The 20787-nt window shown below is 50.7% G+C and overlaps 2 protein-coding genes across 4 annotated transcripts in view; one reads left to right on the top strand and one right to left on the bottom strand.

Moving 5' to 3' along the window:
• The window catches only part of Kiaa1522 (KIAA1522 ortholog), a 34345-nt gene extending 15898 nt beyond the window's left edge, over nt 1–18447 (top strand). For 2 of the 3 annotated variants that reach the window (XM_045150366.1, XM_012950325.2), the window contains exons 2-7: nt 11037–11207; nt 11294–11349; nt 11577–11697; nt 13283–13396; nt 13485–16028; nt 16365–18447. In XM_045150366.1, the coding sequence (XP_045006301.1) occupies nt 11037–11207; nt 11294–11349; nt 11577–11697; nt 13283–13396; nt 13485–16028; nt 16365–16387 (3029 nt within the window). In that variant the 3' untranslated portion in view covers nt 16388–18447. Of the gene's footprint in view, nt 1–8985; nt 9157–11036; nt 11208–11293; nt 11350–11576; nt 11698–13282; nt 13397–13484; nt 16029–16364 lie in introns of those variants that run through there. The other variant, XM_045150367.1, reaches the window with a different exon arrangement.
• Nucleotides 18448–18785: 338 nt separating this feature from the next.
• Nucleotides 18786–20787, bottom strand: part of Yars1 (tyrosyl-tRNA synthetase 1) — a 32846-nt gene continuing 30844 nt past the window's right edge. Inside the window, exons 12-13 of the mRNA XM_045149266.1 lie at nt 20644–20785; nt 18786–19632 (exon numbers count right to left, since the gene is read on the bottom strand). Coding sequence (XP_045005201.1) covers nt 19522–19632; nt 20644–20785 — 253 coding nt within the window. The 3' untranslated portion in view covers nt 18786–19521. The remainder of the gene's footprint in view (nt 19633–20643; nt 20786–20787) is intronic.

The raw sequence follows: 20787 nt of genomic DNA, 5'->3' as shown, positions 1-20787 counted from the left end.
TTGAGGGGGATACTTACTTGTGACCAACTGTGTGATACCTTGACTTATTTGTGGCAACCTTGGGCTTTCCAGATGAGAGACTTGTGAAGCTTTTTTTTTAAAATATATTTAATTAGTTTATTTATTTGAGAGAAAGAGGAAGAGGGGGGGGAGGGAGAGAGGGAGGGAGGGAGGGAGAGAATGGGCATGCCAGGGCTTCCAGCCACTGCAAATGAACTCCAGATGCATGTGCCCCCTTGTGCATCTGGCTTACGTGGGTTCTGGAGAATTGGACTGGGATCCTTTAGCTTTGCAGGCACATGTGTTAACCGCTAAGCCATCTTTCCATTCCCCCCCATTTTTGAGGTAGGGTCTCATTCTAGCTCAAGCTGACCTGAAATTCACTATGTAGTCTCAGGGGGGCCTTGAATTAATGACAATCCTCTTACTTTTGCCTCCCTCCCCCAGTGCTGGGATTAAAGATGTGCGCCACCACGCCCAGTCTGTGAAGCTCTCTTTTATCTGAGGGGTCTGCAGTAAGCTGAACCCCCTTGCTTTGCTAGGCCCTGACCTTAAGTGAGGAACCAGAATCGCTGCCCCCTCCTTCTATGGACAGTCATACATGCAGAATGCTATTTCAAGATCATCTCTCCAACCTTTCCAAGTCGCAGATGGAGAAACTGAGGCTCACACAAAGGGTAGTTCTTGATAGTGCTGACTCAGGGTCAAGCTATAATTAAGAGCCAGTGTTCATAGCTAGAACATCTTGACTGCTAAGGGCTTGGAGAAATGTAGTCTGGGCCTAGAATTTTATGCCTCAGAAACATGGGGTTAGGATAGCCAGATAGGACAAGGTTACTGAAGAGAGAGAGAGCTGATGTTAAGTGTCCTTTATCAAACCTTATCTTAATGGTACTTAATTCCACTTGAGATTGCAAGAGAGCACCTGAAGTGGGCAGGGGCAGGAAGTGGGCAGGGGCAGCTGGTAGCCTGGGGGAGAATATGGTTTTACAGCCAGTCAGCTGGACTCAAATCTTGACTCTTTTAGCCATGTGACCTTGGGCGAGTCATTGACTTCTGGAAAGAGGATTTAGTGGGACGTGGGTCTTCTCAGCTTGCTTTCAGGAATGCTGGTGGCGATTGTGTTGTAAGTGGAAGGGCCTCTTCCCTACCCTATGCCTTGGGTAGGCAGAGGCCAGCTCTGAGCCAATAATTTGAATTGACACTAGGTTATGTAGTTCCCTCCCTTCATCTATTCTTCCTTTTTTTTTTTTCAAGGTAGGGTCTCACTCTAGCCCAGGTTGACCTGGAATTTCAGGGTGGCCTCGCACTCACTGCGATCCTCCTACCTCTGCCTCTGCTGGGATTAAAGGTGTGCGCCACAATGCTCGGCTTCTGTTTGTCTTTTATTGATAGGGTCTCATGTATCCCAGGCTGGTCTGGAACTCAAAATGTAGTTGAAGATGACCCTGAATTTCTAATCCTTTTTCTGTACCTCCCAAATGCTGGAATTAGGAGCATGCTTCACCATGCCTGGTTTATGCAGTGCTGGGATTTGAACCTAGGGTTTTATGCATACTAGGCGATTATGCTACCAACTATATCCCCAGTGTATCTTTCTTTCTTCCTTTTTGAGGCAGACTGGGTCTTGAGTTCACAGCAGTCCTCCTGCCTCTGCCTCCCAAGTGCTGGGATTACAGGTGTTTGGCACTATGCATGACTGGTGGTTTAGCCTGCCTTAGTGCTTTCAGTGTGCTCTGTGAGGTGGCTACGGGTATTAGTTCCACTTTACTGATGAGGGGATGAAGGCCCCAAGAGGCTGATTTATTTGTCCAAGGCCTGGAATTCAGACCCCCTGATTTCCAGCCTTTTCTTCTCCTGACTTCATGCTGACTGCCTCTCTGGTATCCATAAAATGGGGATAATCATGCCTTGAAGGAACAAAAGACAGCTTGAAAATTCAGAATTGTGGCCTGGCCAAAAGGTATTATTATGTCAAATGCTGACCTGGAAACTCATTATGACATTTATTAATATTATTGTAGCTAATTCCTCCCTGCATCATTGTCCGTCCCCCTAGGGCACCTTGTGGGATGGCATCCTCCCCTCCTGCTCCAGGCACTCCCTGTCCCCCACTATTTACCTTAGAACCGGCCTGGCCTGTTAGCTCTGCCCCTGCCAGGCAGGGGTGGACGCTAGGAAAAGGGTAGGGGGCAGGGGGAGCTCTCCTTCTGCAGAGGTGGGGTGTCGAGCCCCCCCTTCTGCAGAGGTGGAGAGGGTCTGAGGCTGTGGCTTCCCTTTACTCATTAACAGACTAGGGCTATTATGACATTCTGTGTGGGACCCAGGTTCAAATGTGGGATCCACCACTTCCTGGTTAGGTGACCTTTCAACAAGTTAGTCACTTTCCCTTGAGCCACCTGGTGCTCCTTGGTAAAAAGGAGACTTCACTCTGCCTTTGGGGTAGTGGAAGAGAAAGTGTTTTGCAAATGCTAAGGTGCCTCCACCTGCTGGTTTGTTCTGACTGATTTCCCTTTGTCTTATCTCTGGGAAAAAACAGTCCCCAACACTGGGTTCTACCGGCTTTAGAATCTGTGACCCAAGGAAGCCCTGGCCCCTGGGCCTTCATTTGTCCATCTGTATGAGAGGGCCTCTGGACACCCTGAATCCTGGCTGTAGAGCTGACCAAGGGCGCAAACACAGGAGCAAGGGGTGGGGGCCCAGGAAGGCCAGAGAGCTTCAGCTCCTGAGCAAGGCCACCTGGCCAGTTGTGCCCTCCCTCCTCATTCCTCTCCCCTGAGTCAGGCCTGCTTGCTTGTGGGTGCGCCACCCCTGCTCCTTGCTCTGGAATGGGGCAGGTTGAGGCCTCACCCCATGGAGGATTTTGCCAAGACAGTGTACACGCATGTGCATTAGTGTGTGTGTGTGTGTGTGTGTGTGAGAGAGGGGGGGGGGGAATCAGGCTTCTTCCTCCCCATTCTTCAGTGTCCCCAGGCTCAGGAAAGCCCCTGGATGGTGGGTACACACACCTGCCTTCCTGTGTGCACAGCCACTTGGCAGGCCCTGTATAAGTCTGTGTAGATATGTCTGTAGGTAAGGGCATGTTGCCCATGTGGTCCTGAAAGTATCCTTCTATAGAGATGGCCCCAGTGGGACATCGTGGGGATGTACATGTATGCTCCTGCCCCTTACCCTGCCTATGGACTGTATCCGTGTGTTCCAGAGCTTGCCTGTGTGCCATGCTTGATGGGCCGTGGCTTTGTGGCTTTGGAGCAGGATGGCTTTTTCAGCTCCAGGAAGTTACCTCCCACAGGCAGGTGGGGGTGGTGCTTTCCCCTCAAGGCCTCTGCCCCAGACTGCACCTCCAGCGTGTGTGAGGCAGAAAGCCTTGGAACAGAGGATCTTTAATTGTGGCCTTGGACAAGGTCTTCCACTCTGTGGACCTCAAGTTTCTTTGTGAGGTGTTCTTCTCTACCAGAGACTCAGGTTGCAGAGCCCCTCCCCAAGCAAGCCACTGGTGTATAGATCTGTGCCTAGGGTGGCTTAGAGCACGTTCTCACCATGCTGCGGGTGAGGAGGGGAAGAGGTGTTACTGGGGCAACCAGATGTTATCAGGTATGAGAGCCTTGGATCTGGCTGTGGAATTTGCAGCTGTGGCTCTGAGTGCCAGCTGTGGGCCTGAGATCTAAGGTTACCCCAGCCCCAATTTAGGAGCCCCACCTTTTGCTTCCCTGTCTAGGGGCAAGCTGAGGATGACTGTCCTGCACAGTGAAGGGCTGAGGAGCCAGGTGAAGTGTGACAAACCCTTTAGTTCCCCAGGTCCTCCATGAGCATAGGAGAGTACCTGCTTCGAAGGGCTGCAAGATCCGTGAGGGTAGAGATGGGTTCTGCTTCCTACCAGTGCCTGGCAAAGAGTAATCATTCTTTATTATTATTATTATTAACAACTTCCATGATTGTAAACAATATCCCATGGTGGGCTGGAGAGATGGCTTAGCGGTTAAGCACTTGCCAGTGAAGCCTAAGGACCCCAGTTCAAGGCTCAATTCTCCAGGATGTTAGCCAGATGCACAAGGGAGCACATGTATCTGGAGTTTGTTTGCAGTGGCTGGAGGCCCTGGCGTGCCTATTCTCCCCCCCCCCCTTTGCCTCTTTCTCTGTCTGTCACTTTCAAATAAATAAATAAACATAAAAAATGTTGTAAAAATTCCCATGTTAATACCCTCCCTCCCCCCACTTTCCCCTTTGAAACTCCAGTCTTCATCATATCCCCTCCCCCTCTCAATCAGTCTTTTATTTTGATACCATGATCTTATCCTCCTGAGTAATCATTCTTTAAGTGTTGGTCTGTTGCTCTTTTTGTGTGGCACTGATAGATCTACCTAAGGGGGAGGATGGGGCAACACGTGGTTCAGAAACTTGTTTGTAGGGGTGATGGGCTAGGTACCCCCTTTAGCCAGGAGGTTATGTTTTGGCACAGTAATCATAGCATGACTTGGATCCAGATTGTTTTGAGTAAAATACTCTTATCACTTATACAGTGATAAGAGGCCAGGATAGCTTTATATTTGCACTGCTGGCCTCCAAGTCTTCATTTATAAAATGGGGCTAAAAATGTGTACTCTGGCCAGACGTGGTGGTGCACACCTTTAATCCTAGTACTTGGGAGGCAGAGGTGGGAGGGTCGCCATGAGTTTGAGGTTAGCTTGAGACTACATAGTGAATTCCAGGTCAGCCTGGGCTCGAGTGAGACCCTACCTCAAAAAAACCATAACCAAAAAACAACAACAAAAATCCCAGAAATGTGTGTACTCTTAGGCACAGTGTCACATGCCTGTAATCCTAGCACTTGGGAGGCTGAGGCAGGATGACTGCCTTGAGTTTGAGGCAAACTTTGGCTACATACTGAGTACTAGGTCAGCCAGGACTGCAGAGTTAGACCCCGTCTCAAAAAAAGAAAATAATGCTGGAGAGATGGCTTAGCAGTTAAGACATTTGCCTGCAAAGCCAAAGTACCTGTTCGATTCCCCAGGACTCACGTAAGCCAGATGCATAAGAGCGCATGCATGTGGAGTTAGTTTGCAGTGGCTGGAGGCCCTAGCACACCCATTCTCTCTCCCTCTCTCTGCCTCTTTCTCTGTCTCTCGAATAAATAAATAAATAAACTTTAAAAAGTCCTGAAGAGATGGATTAATGGAGATGGATTAATGGTTAAGACTGTAGCCTGTGAAGCCAAAGGACCCAGGTTTGATTCCCCAGTATCCAAGTAAACCAGATGTACAAGGTGGCATGTGTCTGGAGTTTGTTGTGGTGGCTAGAGGCCCTGGTATGTCCATTCTATATCTGCCTCTTTCTCTCTTTCTGTCCTTTTCAAAAAAAAAAAAAAGTTCCTATGTGGGGCTGGAGAAATGGCTTAGCTGTTAAAGTGCTTTCCTGCAAAGCCAAAGGACCCAGGTTTGATTCTCCAGGACCTATGTAAGCCAGATGGACAAAGTGGTGCATGCATCTGGAGTTTGCTGCAGCTGAAGGCCTTGGTACACCCATTCTCTCTCTTCCCGTCTGCCTTTTTCTTCCAAATAAAATTTAAAAAAGAAAAAAGTTCCTACTTTAAAAAAAAGGTATAATTTATTTGTGAGGAGAAGAAAAGGAGTATTGGCATGCCACTGCACATCAACTCCATATGCACACGCCACGTTGTGCATCTGGGGAATTAAACCTGGACCGGCAGGCTTTGCAAACAAGTACTTTATCCATTGAACCATCTTTCAACCCAGTGCCTATTTTTTTTTTTTTTTTTGGTGGGGGGGAGTGTTTCAAGGTAGGGTTTCAATCTAGCCCAGGCTGACCTGGAATTCACTATGGAGCCCCAGAGTGGCCTCAAAGTCACGGTGATCCTCCTACCTCTGCCTCCTGAGTGCTGGATCCAGTGCTTCTTGATTGTTGTGTAGAGTTTAGTGATTTCTTGCTCCACGAATTGTCTTTAATTTTTATTTTTTGGTTTTTCGAAGTAGGGTTTCACTGCAGCTCAGGCTGATCTGGAATTCACTATGTAGCCTCAGGGTGGCCTTGAACTCACAGTGATCCTCCTACCTCTGCCTCCCAAGTGCTGGGATTAAAGGTGTGCGCCATCATGCCCAGCGGCCTTTTTTTTTTTTCTGAATTACTTTGAATGCATATTTGCACAAGTGTGTTCCTACAATGGTGCACATACGGTCAAAGGACAACTTTCTGGTCTGTCCACCTTCCACCTCATTCTGAAGCTGTATCTCTTGTTACTCACTGCTCTGTTAGAGAGGTTAGGTTTGTGACCTGGGAAATTCTGCTGTCTGCCTCCCAGCTTGCTGTAGGCCATGCTAAGATTAGCCCCACCATGGCTTCTAGGTCTTACATGAGTCTGGGGATCCATACTCAGGTACTCAGAGCTGTGCTGGTACAGCAATTTTATCCATTTAGCCATCTCTCCAGTCCTTTTTTAAAAATTTTTTTTTTGTTTTTATTTATTTATTTATTTATTTAAAAGTGACAAAGAGGTTGTGGGGGCGGGGGGGGGGGGGAGGAGAATGGGCATGCCAGGGCCTGCAGCCACTGCAAACGAACTCCAGACGCTAGCGCCCCCTTGTGCATCTGGCTAATGTGGGTCCTGGTGAATCGAGCCTTCAACTGGGGTCCTTAGGCTTCACAGGCAAGCACTTAACCGGTAAGCCATCTCTCCAGTCCTTTTTTCCTTAATTTTTTAAAAATATTTTTTTCATTTGCCTGCCTGTGAGGGAGAATGAGTATTCCAAGGCCTCTTGCCACTGAAAGGTACTCCAGACCCAAGTGCCACTTTGTGCATTTGGCTTTGCATTGTGGGGAATTGAACCCCAGGCTGGCAGGCTTTGCAAACAAGTGCCTTTAATTGTCCAGCCCTCTCTGTCTGTCTGTCTCTCTCTCTCTCTCTCTCTCTCTGTTTTTTTTTTTTTTTTTTTTTTTTTGAGGCCAGGGTCTTGCCCTGAAGCCGAGCCTGATGTGGAAGTTGCTATGTAGCTCAGGCTATCTTTGAACTCAAAATCTTCCTTTCTCAGCCTCCTGAGTGCTGGGATTTCAGGCATGAGCCACCATGCCAGACATTGACCTTGTTTTCATACAAGGTCATGGCTTATGTATGATGGAGCTGGATTCGAACCTGACTTCCCTTCTAGTTCCTCTCTTCACTCTCACTCTACTTCTGGCCTTTTTTTTGGGGGGGGGTTGAGGTAGGGTTTCACTGCAGCTCAGGCTGACCTGGGATTTACTATGTAGTCTCAGGGTGGCCTTGAACTCACAGCGATCCTCCTAACTCTGCCTCCAGAGTGCTGGGATTAAAAGCATGTGCCACCATGCCTGGCTCTTCTGGCTGTTTTATTGACATGGGCTGTTCCTTTCTCTTCTTTTCTTTTTCTTTCTTTCTTTCTGTCTGTCTGTCTTTCTTTTTTTCTTTTTTTTTAAATTTTTTTTTGTTGTTCATTTTTTATTTATTTATTTGAGAGTGACAAACATAGGGAGAAAGACAGATAGAGGGAGAGAGAGAGAGAATGGGCGCGCCAGGGCTTCCAGCCACTGCAAACGAACTCCAGACACATGCGCCCCCTGTGCATCTGGCTAACGTGGGACCTGGGGAACTGAGCCTCGAACCGGGGTCCTTAGGCTTCACAGGCAAGCGCTTAACCGCTAAGCCATCTCTCCAGCCCTCTTTTTTTCTTTTTTTGAGGTGGGGTCTTGCTCTAGTCCAGCCTGACCTGGAGTTACAACTCACAGCACTTCTACTTCAGCCTTCCAAGTGCTGGGATTAAGGTTGGAGGGCTGATTTAGTGGTTAAGGCACTTGCCTGCAGGGCCAAAGGACCCAGGTTCAATTCCCAGGACCCATATAAGCCAGATGCACAAGGTAACCCATGTGTCTGGAATTCATTTGTAGTGGCTAGAGGCCCTGGAGTGCCTGTTCTCTCTCTTTCAAATAATTTTTTTTTTAATTCACCTTCTCCCTACCCCTGAGTGCTGGGATTAAAGGCGTGTGGCACCATGTCCAGCTCTCCTTTCTCATTTCTTACTTATTTATTTATTATTAATTTGTTTGTGAGAGAGAACAGGCACACCAGGGCTTCTAGCCACTTCACACAAACTCCAGATGAATGTACCACCATGTGCATCTGGCTTATGTGAATACTGGGGAATTGAACCTGTGTTCTTAGACTTTGCAGGTAAGAGCCTTAACTGCTGCACCATCTCTCCAGCCCTCCTTTCTTATTTTTTTTTTTACTCCAGTGTCTGGTGATCATTAAATCACAGGATAGGGTCAGTTGAATTCTGTCTCTCTACTGTGTGAAATCCGGAAGTTCTCTTTTTCTGGGCCTCTGATGTCACGTTGCCAAAGTGGGCAGAAAATCTTCAGAAAGTGTGGGACTGAACTCATGTGTGTATTTGTTCTTACTTATTTATTTGAGAGTGACAGACACACACACACACACACACACACACACACACACACACACACACACACACTCATGTATTGCCACCAGCCACTGTGTTTTTCTGTATCTCCCTGGCTTCCTAGTAGGAGCTGTGTTCTGAGGCTGGCCGCTGTCCCTGCCGGGGCCTCTCTATCCATGGCCTTGCTGTCTTCACTGACAGCCCCTGCACTCTTGCCTGGCTGCTCCTTAAGATGAGCTCTTTCCCCAGCCAGGAGGGCTTGTGGGTGGGCATCATGCCAAATTTGGTGGTCCTTCTATCTGCCATCTGGCAGCTGGCTCCTGAATGTTTCCACCAGGACTTAGGAGCCGAGTTAGTGACCCCCCCCCCCCAGTTAGTATTGTGTATCTTCTTTCCTCTTCCCAGTCATACTCCAGCAGAACAAAGCACCCACAATTTCTGAGCCTCAGTTTCCCTGCATCCTGCATGGGGGGCGGGGTTAGCTGATGGGTGGGATCAGTGGCAAAGGCAGGAGGAGGACCTGGAGCTGCCCCTCCCCCTCCTGTGCTGGAAGCGGCCATGCAGCTGGCGGAGCTTGTTTTGCATCCCCGCATCCCCTCAGGACTGGGCTGTGGTGCAAGTGCTTTCTGGTGCTCTGGGAAGGTTTAAAGTAGGGGACAGTCTTCTGCAGGCATGGTGGTGTTTCTGGGTCGCCACCTCCCAGAGCTTCTTGAGCTCTTTAAGAAGAAGGGTGAGTGGGTGTGGCTGTGGCCGCTGGGGAAGGGTCCCTCTCAGCTCCTTTTGCCAGAAGACCCCTAGGTAGAATGGGGGATCAAAGCCGGGAAGACTAAGAGGGTAGAGGGGGCCCCCAGTCACTAGGGCCGCCATCTGCGTCCACAGCCTTGCCTTTGTCCAGCTGCTTTGTCTCTGCCTTTGTCTGAGCGCCGCTTGCTTGTGCTTGAGAGGATAGAACCAGGTGTCTCTGACCTTGAAGCCGACTGCTTCCCTGCTGGGGTATTTATGCCTTACTGGGAATAGCTCCAAACCCAGGTTAGATAGGACAGGCACCTGCTAAGTCATGGTGGGAGGAGATGTGGGAGCAGCGAGAAAAGTAGCATCTCTGGAAGTTGGGAAGTTGGTGGTGGACCCACGTTTTGGGGTGTGGTGGCTGTGAGTAGGCACCTGTGTCTACTTCTAGGAGCTTGTCTTTCGGACCTGAATTCTGGCAGCTTCTTATGTTGTTTTTGGAGGCCAGGAGTGGGAACCTAGACTTTAGCTCTGGTTCTGTCTAGCTCCCATTTGCTGTCTGAGTGTTGACAAAGCATTTCCCATTTGAGTCTGTTTCCCCAGTTGTAAAATCAGACTGGGGGAGACATCTTAGACCCCTCTGGGTTATGTCTTAGCCTTGGCCTGGTGGGGTTCCTGCGGCTTCCCTGAGGCATGAGCCCTGGTTGCTGGAATGCTGTGGAAAAGGGATGGCAGGTGTCTTAAGCCAGAGACCTTGTTTCTGGGGTGGAGCCCTTTAAAGGGCTTGTTTTGTTCCTGCCCCTCTATAAGGTGCTGCCAAGGTCACATGACACTCTGAGAGCTTTTGCTTATGTTGTGAGTTTCATTTAAAGGGGGGCTGGGGCTGAAAAGTGCTGACACAGCCCCCTATCCCCAGGATTAGATGACTAGCCCCTCTGTGGGCGGAGCCTGTAACAGGATCCTCTGAAATGGATCCCTGGCTCCTCTGCCCCAGGGGCCAGACTGGGGTCTCTGGGAGAGGGCATACCCAGAGCTCCCCTTCCTGTGGCCTAAGGGCCTTGGTTCCTCTGTCCCCTACCCTGCCCATCCTTCCACTCAAGGGCAGCCATATGGGTGAGTAGGAATCTCTGGTCTATCCTTATCCCAGAGTTTTCTGAGTGTGGCCATGACCTCTGCCAGCTCCCATTCCTTCCTGGTTTCCCATGGTATCTTCTCCCTGGACTTGGGCCAAAGCACTGTGCTGTATGAAGAGGGTGATTTGTTTTCCTTTAAAGTGAGGCTTGGGATATTGAAATAAGAAATTCTCAAAAGAAAAAAAAAAAACTTGGTATGAGGGCTGGCTTAGCAGTTAAGGTGTTTGCCTGCAAAGTCAAAGGACCCAGGTTCGATTCTCCAGGACCCATGTAAGCCAGATGCATGAGGTTGCGCATGCATCTGGAGTTAATTTGCAGTTGCTGAAGGCCCTGGCATTCCCATTCTCTGCCTCTTTCTCTCCCTCTCTCAAATAAAATAAATTAAAAAGAAAGAAATTTGCTATGAGTTTTGTGTGCACTAGATATTCTGTATGGAATCCCCAGTGACTTGTGGATACACGGATGCCTGTATTTTGGGGGAATGTTTCTATATGTGCACCTCTGAAGTGGGCTTGAATGTCTCGTATGCAGTCCTTTGTGTGGTGTGTGTACTCAGATGTATGTACTCTTGGGTATAGTCTGTGTGCATGGTGCTGTGTGTATTGAGTGTGCACTTAAGAACTGTGGCTGTGCGTCTGGGCTTGGCGTCTGGACATTGCATGCATGTGCACCACACGCCTTTGTATTGGTGCCCGTGCATCTCCTGGGCCCAGATGTCTTTAGACCTCAGTCTGCTTCCTCTTCTCACTAGGAGCTGCCAAGGCTGAGGGTGACAAACGTCAGAGTGCAGGGCCCAGCCAGGGGCCAGGGTCTGTAGTAGACGAGCAGCAGGACAATGTCTTCTTCCCTAGCGGGCGACCACCTCACCTGCAGGAGCTGCACACACAGGCCCAGGAGGGGCTTCGCTCCCTTCAGCACCAAGGTAATGCTCCCTCCCCCCGCTCCAGTGTTGTTCTTCCTTCCTGAGGTCAGGGGCTTCGTCCAACATACCCTTCTGGTGTCTTCCAGAAAGACAGAAACTCAGCAAAGGTGGCTGGGACCATGGAGACACCCAGAGTATACAGGTGAGCCCTGCACCCCAGCTCGGTCCTGCTCTTCCCTCCTAGCTCAATTTCTGGCAAGCATGGCTTCAGACTTTTCTGGCCTCTTTCTTTCCTTTTTATATCTATTAGAGCTAGTCCAGGCTTGCTCCTGCCAGTGCTGCTCAGTGTTGGGTGATGCTGGGGTAAACTCCTGAGTGAAAGTCCCAGTGGGGAAGCCTGGGCCTGATTAGATCTCCTCCTCCCAACAGTCCTCCCAGACAGGGCCAGATGAAGACAGCATCTCCTTCTGCAGCCAGAAGTCCTACGCGACTGAGAGCTCCACAGCCGAGGACGCGCTCTCCATCCGCTCAGAGATGATCCAACGCAAAGGTGTCTCCTCGCTGACTGGGACTCTAGGCAGGGGAGATGGGTGGCGGGCACCATCCTGCCCCAGCACCTGTGTCTTTCCTTTTTCCTTCTAATCCAGTGTTTGTCCAGGTTCTGTGATTGAGTACATTTAGGGAGAAAGTATCCTGTGTTGTCCTCTTGGAGATTCATAGTGCATGTTAACTGAAAGCAGGATAGTCAAGAATTGGGAAACTTGGGCTTACAGCAGTTTAGCAGCTGTGTGGTCATGGGCAAACCCTGAACATCTTTGAGCATCTGTTTAATGTTCTTTACAAATGTCAAAGGATGTAGCTCAGGGTTCAAGTGCTTGCCTAGCATGTGCAAGGCCCTGGGTTCAATCCATAGCATGTGTATGCGCAAGTGCGCACACACACAAAAATCTGCATATTAAGAGCATTTATCTCACATTGGAATAAATGCCAAACTTAAATTGCTGACATAATAGTGTTCATTCTGTACTAAGCATTCATTAAATAGAAATGATCACTATTAAATTGGGGAAATTTCCAGAAGTCTTTTTTTTTAAATTGTTATATTTATTGAGGGAAGTGTAGCCAAGGACAGCATCCATGTGACTAGAGATCCCACTTGGAGGGCCTGAGGAAAAAAGTGTGGAAAGAAAAGAGAAAAGAAAGTTCAAGGAGCTCCTGCCATGTGGGGAGCTGGAGGGGATAAAGCACCCATGTGGAGAGGAAGGGCTGGGGTGCCTCCCAGTTGGGCCTGCTAAGGCCTAGGCTGAGCCCCTCCTGGCTGGGCCAAGCCAGCCCAGGCCCAGCCTAGGGAAAAACTCACCCACAGCTGGAAGTTTCCCAGTAATGAGAGGAGTGGGGGAGGGAGGGGAGGGAGAGACTGAGACTCCAGAAGTCTTATACAAAAGCTTTGCCTGCACCTCACTGGAGTGTGAAAATCCCCCTCCTCCCTCCCCTGAGATGGGGTCTTGTTCTAGCTCACGCTGACCTGGATGGAATTCACAATGTAGTCTCAGGCTGCCCTCAACTCACTGTGATCCTCTTACCTCTGCCTCCCAAGTGCTGGGATTAAAGGCGTGCACCAAAATGCCTAGCTAGAATTCTATTTATTTATTTGAGAGAAAAGGGAAAAAGAGAGAGAGAGAGAGAAAGGGGCAGATAGAGAAGGGTGCACCAGGGCTTACGTGGGTTCTGGGGAGTTAAACCTAGGTCCTTGGGCTTTGAAGGCAAGCGCCTTAACCACTAAGCCATCTCTTCAGCTCTAGAACTCTTTTTTTTTAAATTTTTTTTTTTAATTTATTTATTTGAGAGCGACAGACACAGAGAGAAAGACAGATAGAGGGAGAGAGAGAGAGAATGGGCGCGCCAGGGCTTCCAGCCTCTGCAAACGAACTCCAGACGCGTGCGCCCCCTTATGCATCTGGCTAACGTGGGACCTGGGGAACCGATCCTCGAACCGGGGTCCTTAGGCTTCACAGGCGAGCGGTTAACCGCGAAGCCATCTCTCCAGCCCTCAGCTCTAGAACTCTTATTAGCACTTTACAGTGCTCAGAGTCAGTGTGCTTTAACAGCTTTTCTCCCCTTGAACTGGCCCTCAGGCTCCACCTTCCGACCCCATGACTCATTTCCCAAATCTGGAAAGTCTGGTCGGCGGCGAAGGGAACGTCGAAGCACGGTCTTAGGGTTGCCACAGCATGTGCAGAAGGAACTTGGTGAGCCCTTGTTAAGTGGTCAGTGGTGGTGGACAGGGAGCCCAGGCCAGCGTCCCTCTGCTAACCCCCATCTTCTTGTCCATTCTAGGCCTGCGAAATGAGCGCGATGCACCAGGTACTCCCCGGCCACCCGGTCCACGGGATGCTGTTCGCATTCCCACGGTGGATGGTCGCCCAGCAGGCCTGGCCTTAGGGACAGGGGTCCGGGTGTCCCTGCAGGCTCTGGAGGCAGAAGCAGAGGCTGGCACTGATACAGAAACCATACTGCAGCGCCACATCGACCGCATCTACCGGGATGACACACTCGTTGGCCGATCCACAGCAGCCCGGCCCCCACCACTGACCAGGCCCATGTCCCTAGCAGTGCCAGGACTGACAGGAGGGGCAGGCCCTCCAGAGCCCCTCAGTCCAGCCATGTCTATTTCGCCCCAAGCCACCTATTTGTCGAAGCTGATCCCACACGCTGTATTGCCTCCCACAGTTGATGTGGTGGCACTGGGCCGCTGCAGCCTGCGCACACTGAGCCGCTGCAGCCTGCTCTCTGCTAGTCCAGCCTCTGTCCGCTCGCTGGGCCGCTTCTCCTCTGCCTCGAGCCCGTGGCCCAGAAGCCGCCATCCTTCCTCCTCCAGTGATACCTGGAGCCACTCTCAATCTTCTGAGACCATTGTGTCTGACGGTTCTACCCTCTCCTCTAAGGGGGGCTCTGACGGTCAACCAGAGGGCTCTGTGGCTAGCAATAATGTGGCACCCCAGCCCCCAAGCGGCAGTGGGAGGGGTTCCCCTAGTGGAGGCAGCACTGCTGAGGCCTCAGACACAGCCAGCATCCGGAGCAGTGGGCAGTTGTCTGGCCGGAGTGTGTCCCTGCGTAAAATGAAGCGTCCCCCCCCACCTCCCCGCCGGACCTACTCCCTCCATCAGCGGGGCTCGGCAGCACCGGATGGGCCCTTAGGGTTGCCGCCCAAGCCTGAGCGGAAGCAGCAGCCACAGCAGCCCCGGCCACCCACCACAGGTGGGTCTGAAGGGGTGGGGGCAGTGCCCTGCCCATCCAACTCAGCAGGGAGCTGGGTATCTGGCTTGTCACCAGGTGGCTCCCGGCGCCCCCCACGTTCCCCAGAACGGACACTTTCACCCTCCAGTGGATACTCAAGCCAAAGTGGTACTCCAACTCTCCCTCCCAAGGGTCTGGCAGGTGCCCCCACTTCTCCTGGCAAGGCCAAGCCTCCTAAGCCAGAGCGGGTCATGTCACTTCGGTCTCCTGGGGCCTCTGTGTCTTCTTCCCTCACATCTTTGTGTTCTTCCTCCTCAGACCCTACCCCCTCAGACCGCTCTGGTCCTCACATGCCAACCCCTCTGGGTGACAGGTTTGTCATACCTCCTCATCCCAAGGTGCCTGCCCCCTTCTCCCCACCTCCCTCTAAACCTAAGAGTCCTAACCAAGCTGCCCCTGCTTTAGCTACCCCTGCGGTGGCTTCTGGGCCAGTTTCTACCATTGATGCCAGTACTCTCCCTCCCATTCCTCAGACATCCCTGGCCCCACCCCAGGAGCTTCCCAATGTCTCCAAAGACCAGTCACCCCCACCATCCCCACCCCCATCCTACCACCCACCCCCACCACCTGTAAAGAAGCCAGAGGTGGTTGAGGAGGCCCCGTCTATCCCAGAGGCTGCTGAGGAGCCCATCCCAGATCCCAGCTGGCCACCTCCCCCACCCCCTGCACCTGAGGAGCAGGATTTGTCCATGGCTGACTTCCCCCCACCCGAGGAGGCCTTCTTCTCTGTGGCTAGCCCTGAGCCTGAAAGCCCTCTGGAGCCCAGCAGCTCCCAGTCTGCCTCCCCTGCCACTGTTGACTCTTCGCAGAGCACACCTGAGTGTGCTTCAGCTCCTCCTCCAGCCCCACCAGCCCCACCTCCAGCTAGTTCTCTTCCAGAACCTCTGGCCAAGCTCCCTCAGGAGCCAGTGGGCTGTGGCAAGAGCAGTGGGGCTCCCAAGGAAGATGCCAGCATACCTCTGGTCACGCCCTCGCTCCTGCAGATGGTGCGGCTGCGCTCTGTAGGTGCTCCCGTAGGGGCTCCCACTCCATCTCCAGGGCCACCGGCCCCCCAGAAGCCACTGCGAAGAGCTCTCTCAGGGCGGGCCAGCCCAGTGCCTGCTCCCTCCTCTGGTCTTCATGCTGCTGTCCGGCTCAAGGCATCCAGTCTGTCTGCCAGTGAGGGCCCTGGTAGTGTTCAGCCCAATGGACCACCTGAGATAGAGCCACGGTCTCTGCAGTCTCCTGCCTCCACGGCCAGCTTCATCTTCTCCAGAGGCACTAAGAAACTTCAGTTTGAGCGTCCCGTGTCTCCTGAGGCCCAGGCCGACCTCCAGCGGAATTTGGTGGCTGAACTTCGAAGCATCTCAGAGCAACGACCATCTCAGGCTCAGAAGAAGCCTCCCAAAGCTCCCCCACCTGTGGCCCGCAAGCCCTCTGTGGGAGCCCCCCCAGCTTCCCCCAGTTTTCCTCGGGCTGAGCCCTCTGCTGCTCCATCCACCAATGGTCTCCCTTATGCCGAGGACAGGACTAAGGGGGAGCTGGCAGAGAATGGTAGTGCTGTGCAGCTGGCGGGTACGGAGAAGATGTCCCCCCCAGGATCAGGTACAGTGAGTGGCCAATAAGTATCTGAAGTATTACTGCAGGGAACATACGCTTGGGTCCCAGGCTGGGGTGGGAGAACTAGCGTCCTTACTAGGAAAGAAGTGGGAGTGCTTTGACAGACCTATTGAGTGTATCCCAATTTGGCAGCTTAACTCCTGCCCAGCCATGTTGTGAGTGGGGCATTGATACCTATATCATAGTGTCTAAACTGTCCACTTAAGTACTGCTGGTGTGGTGTCAGGAAAGCAAGGGATGTGGAAAAGTTGGGTGAGGATTTCTTGGTTAGTGCCAGAATCACACAGGGAATTCCCTTGCTAAGTGTTTCTTTCCCCACAGATCCACAGAAAGAGCTGGTCTGACCACCACATTCATTGGCACATCCCAGGAATACATTCTCAGGGACCTGAGCAACTCCAAGGACAAGAGGATATGGCAGACACAACCTAAGAAGGATGCCTGCAGCCTTAATCTCCACAACCTTCGATGTTTATGCAAGCCTGGTGTTGCCCGTCGTCCAAGTCACCCAGCTCTCATGCCTTTTCCTGAAAGCATTTGCCTCCAGCAGCTGCCACTTCAGCCTTGGCCTTAGCCACATCTTTGAGGTAGCTGATGGGAGTGAGTGTGTGCACCCCCTGCTGGCCCCACGGCCACAGAGGTGGAAGCAGAACACTTTATTTTTTCATGTCCAGATCATGCATACTGTAGTTCAGAATCAAAGCACTTTTGCAGAGTGGCTGCATGTCCATCCTCCAGGGCTCATGAAATTACACTCCAAGGGCCTGTTTACATGATGGCAGCATCCCTGGTAGCCAGCGTTAGCTGGCACCAGCCTGTCTGTTCTTACCCCAATCCAGTTTGTCCCTTTTCTTGGAGATGGGCAAGTCAACTTATTCCCACAGGCTTCCCCAGGCTGATGGCAGGAGTGGGGCTGTGGAATTCCAAAGCACAAAAGGTGCAGTGTGGGCTAGCCTTCCTGTGCCTCAACTTACCACCAACCACCCTCCTGCCTTCCAGTTCTGCCAGGTGCTCCTTGCAGGGGATGAGAAATAAGAGATTGTCAGGACCCAAATGGGTGAGGTGAGAAAGGACCAGAGGGGTGGTCTGCAGGCACAGTGCTCTCAGAAAGTGGGAACCAGGCCAGAGCAGGGAGTTGTCTTGGACTCTTGGTGTGCCAAGCATTCGTCCCCACCCCATGCCCTTTGATTGGGTTGGGGTGAACAGGCACAACTTCAGAGGCGGGAGTGCATGGACTGAGTCCATTTCAGCCTGGCATGGAGTGCTGAGGAGAAAAGGGTCTGGCAGGGGAGAGCTGCTTTAGGCAGTGAGCCCAAATCTGGCCCTCAGTCTTCATTTTTTACTCTGGTGTGTCCTTTCTGCATTTGCCTTGCACCTTCCAGTTAGAGGGTTTCACCAGGGGGAGCAGACTTTGAAGGGCCAGGATGGGAAGCCAAAGGTGCATTTTATCCCAGACTTAGCTTGTCAATGACAGGGTGCCTAGCACTCCTAGGCTGGTGGCTACCCCACAATTAACCAGCCTCTATTATAGATTTCTCTTGGAGTTGTTTAATGACTTTTCTGTTATTTAGGTAAGGTGAACTCATCAGTCCCAGTGGCTGTACAGGGCTGGGCCCTAGTGCCCCCCTCCACTGCAGCAGGGCCACCTCTTCTCTTCAAAAGTGAGTTGAGTTTGAGTCTGGCAAGGAATATTGCTAGCTTCTCCACTTATGTGACACACTACCCTCTGCTACTGACTGCTGTTAACTGGGGATGTAGGGGTATGTGTACAAGAGCCCTTGGCTTCTCGAGGGCTGCTTCAATACGTCACTACTGTCTTCTCCCTGTTGGAAGCAATGTCCTTCTCCTGCCCTGCGGGTGATGGGGGAGCTGCTGCTGGGTGGATTCTGCTGCCCAATGAGTTGGGGAGGGAGGACAATCATTAAGCACTGTTCTGCCCCAGGATCCAGGAGTGGCCAGAGTGCCATGAAACCAGGCCCTGCAGGGCAGTAGCCTGGGAGCTGCTGGGGGTGGGAGGCAGCCTAACCTGTCTGTCCCCACTCAGCCTCCAGTGTTACTGGAGTGCTTGTCCTTAGTTAGGATCTTCTGTACATGTTCCCCCACTGGGTGGGCCAGAGTAAAAAGCAGAGGAGTCTATAGAGGCAAACCTTTGTCCTCTGGGGTTAAAAGATACTGACCTTGTACAGATGGAGAGACCAAAAGCCTCTGATTTTTAATTTGCATAAAAATGTTAGAAGCATATATATATATATATATATATATTTCTTTAAATTTTTGAGTCTTTGATATGTCTATATAAACAATCTTTTCCTTGTTCCCTCTTCCCTGAAGCTTGAGTGAAACACATGAAAAAGCTGTGTTTCATTTAAAGGTATTAATTAATTAATTAAATGATTGAAACTTGGCTGTGTCTGCTGCTTTTTCTCCCCTATGTCAAATAGGTCAAACATGGGTGATGGGTAATGAATGGCAACAAGTTTGAGGATGCACGCAGTGTGAACTAACCACATCATCAAGCTGATGAACCTCAGAAGGATTTGGTAGCTGCTGTTTTAAGGCAGGGGGGGGACAGGGCAGTGGCCCAGGCCTACATTTAGAAGAGAAAATGGCCTGCCTACTGCAAGCACCAGGCTTGCTTTGCCTTTGTAAAGGGAGACTAGGGGCAACCCCAGACTGCTTCACACTTGTGTTCTGCCCTCAGATAGTTGCGCTCCATCCAGAAACACAGCCCCTACACAGAAATCCTTGTTTAAACACTTTATTTGAATTTGGTGGTGGTGGTGGTTTGACTGAGATGCCTTATGGAGAAGTATCCCACCCTCGATGCAGAAAACCACTGTGACAATCCATTTCACTCCTGATGGCAAAACACAGCTGCTTTGGGGAGTGTCCCAACCTCACACAGATCACGGGAGATTTCAAGAGCCCTGGGGCAGCCCTCTACCAGTGCCAAGCCTCACAGCAGGCAAGCTTTGAGAAAGCTGCCAAACTCTGGAAGCTGGGTAGACCACTAGATTCTCTATTTTCCCTTCTCTTTCCTTTTCACATCCCACAATTTCCTATTGGTGAGGAGTTGTAATTAGTCCAGTTCAGGCACTAGAAGCAGAGCTGATGGGATGACTCCAAGGAAAGCTGGGAACCACTGTTTTTCCAATTACAAGCATTGTGGCATAAACTTTTTCTATGAGTTATATTGAAACCAGACTTCTGGAGTCAGCTGCCAAGGGAATAAGGTAGAGTGGATTTGCTGCTGCCCACCCCGCCCTCCTTACCCCAGGGTTCAGTCTCTCACTGCAGCCAGACAGGGTGATCCAGATGGTGGGGAAGTGAGTGGCCCCTTGAGTTCAGTACCTAGTCACCAGTTCCAGATCTGCTGTTTCAGTGTCCTGATAGATGGGCACACAGGTGATGGACAGAGCAAGTTGGAGACGCCAGATGACTCAGGACGGTGAGAGAGAGGAGGAAGACCCTGAGCTGGCTAGCTAATGTTACCCCCTTTCAGTGATTTACAGGAGATGGACCCCAGCTTGGTCATAAAGTTGGTTTGCTTCCATTGTGCAATGCACTCTTCAGAAATTTTAAAGTCGGCCTAGGCAAGACAGACCAAGAAATAAATTATAGTAGTAGTGGTGGTGGAACATAAAACATACTAAAATAGCTTGTTAAAGACTTCCATACTCTTTTGATTAAAAAACAAATCATTTTTATGAGTAAGTATAGTACCAAAATCTCTATAAGATACCCATTTTTTTCCCCTTTGATGATAGACACCAAACCCTAGGACTCATGGCAATCCATGTACCTCTGCCTCCCGCATGGGGATTAAAGGTGTGTGCTACCATGTCCAGCCTTTTCTCCTTTTTACTTTATGCCTGAAAGTAATTCATTTTAAGTATTGAAGGGTCTTGGCGTGGTGGTACAGACATTTAATCCCAGCACTAGGGAGGCAGAGGTAGGATAGCATTAAGTTCAAGGCCAGCCTGAGACTACATAGTGAATTCCAGGTGAACCTGGGCTAGAGAGAGACCCTAACCTCAAAAAAAAAAAAAAAAAAGTATGAATCAAAAGATCTTACTTTGGACAGCAAAGACCAGAAGGAAATAATCACTAATAACTTGTGTCCCTCACCCAAGGTAGGGTTTCTTTTCAGGCCTGACTTGGGTTATCTGAGATAGGATCTCACTATGTATCCCTGGCTGGTCTAGAATTCATTATGTAGACCAAGCTGGTATCAAAGTTGGGGTGATTCTCCTACCTCTGCCTCTTCAGTGCTGGGATTACAGGCGTGTACCACCATGCCCAAAGGTATTATAGATAAAATATTTGCTGGGTATGGTGGCACATGCCTTTAACCCCAACACTTGGGAAGCATAGGTAGGAGTATCACTGTGAGTTCGAGGTCAGCCTGGGCTAAAGTGAGAAAAAAAAAGTGTGTGTGTGTATAGATGTGCTAGGGCCTCTTGTCCACTTTTTGCATCCAGCTTATGTGGATAGCTTGGGAATTGAACCCGGGTCAACAGGCTTTGCAAGCAAGCATCTTCAGTGGCTAAGCCATCAAAATGCAGACAGCTCAGATAAGGGGGACAAATGCAGTGTTTACCTGTAACTTCTCAAAGATTTTTTTCTTGGGTTTGAGTTCCTCATCTGGTTGGCCTTTCTCATAGCCCTTCACAAACACTCGCTCACCTGGAGCAGAACCTACAGGAGGGTCCAAAGGTTCAACCTGTCGACACACCCCTTCTCT

This window comes from Jaculus jaculus, chromosome 5 (assembly GCF_020740685.1).
Source record: "Jaculus jaculus isolate mJacJac1 chromosome 5, mJacJac1.mat.Y.cur, whole genome shotgun sequence".
In the NCBI taxonomy this organism is placed as follows: Eukaryota; Metazoa; Chordata; class Mammalia; order Rodentia; family Dipodidae; genus Jaculus; species Jaculus jaculus.
This window is presented reverse-complemented; position numbering and strand designations above follow the sequence as displayed.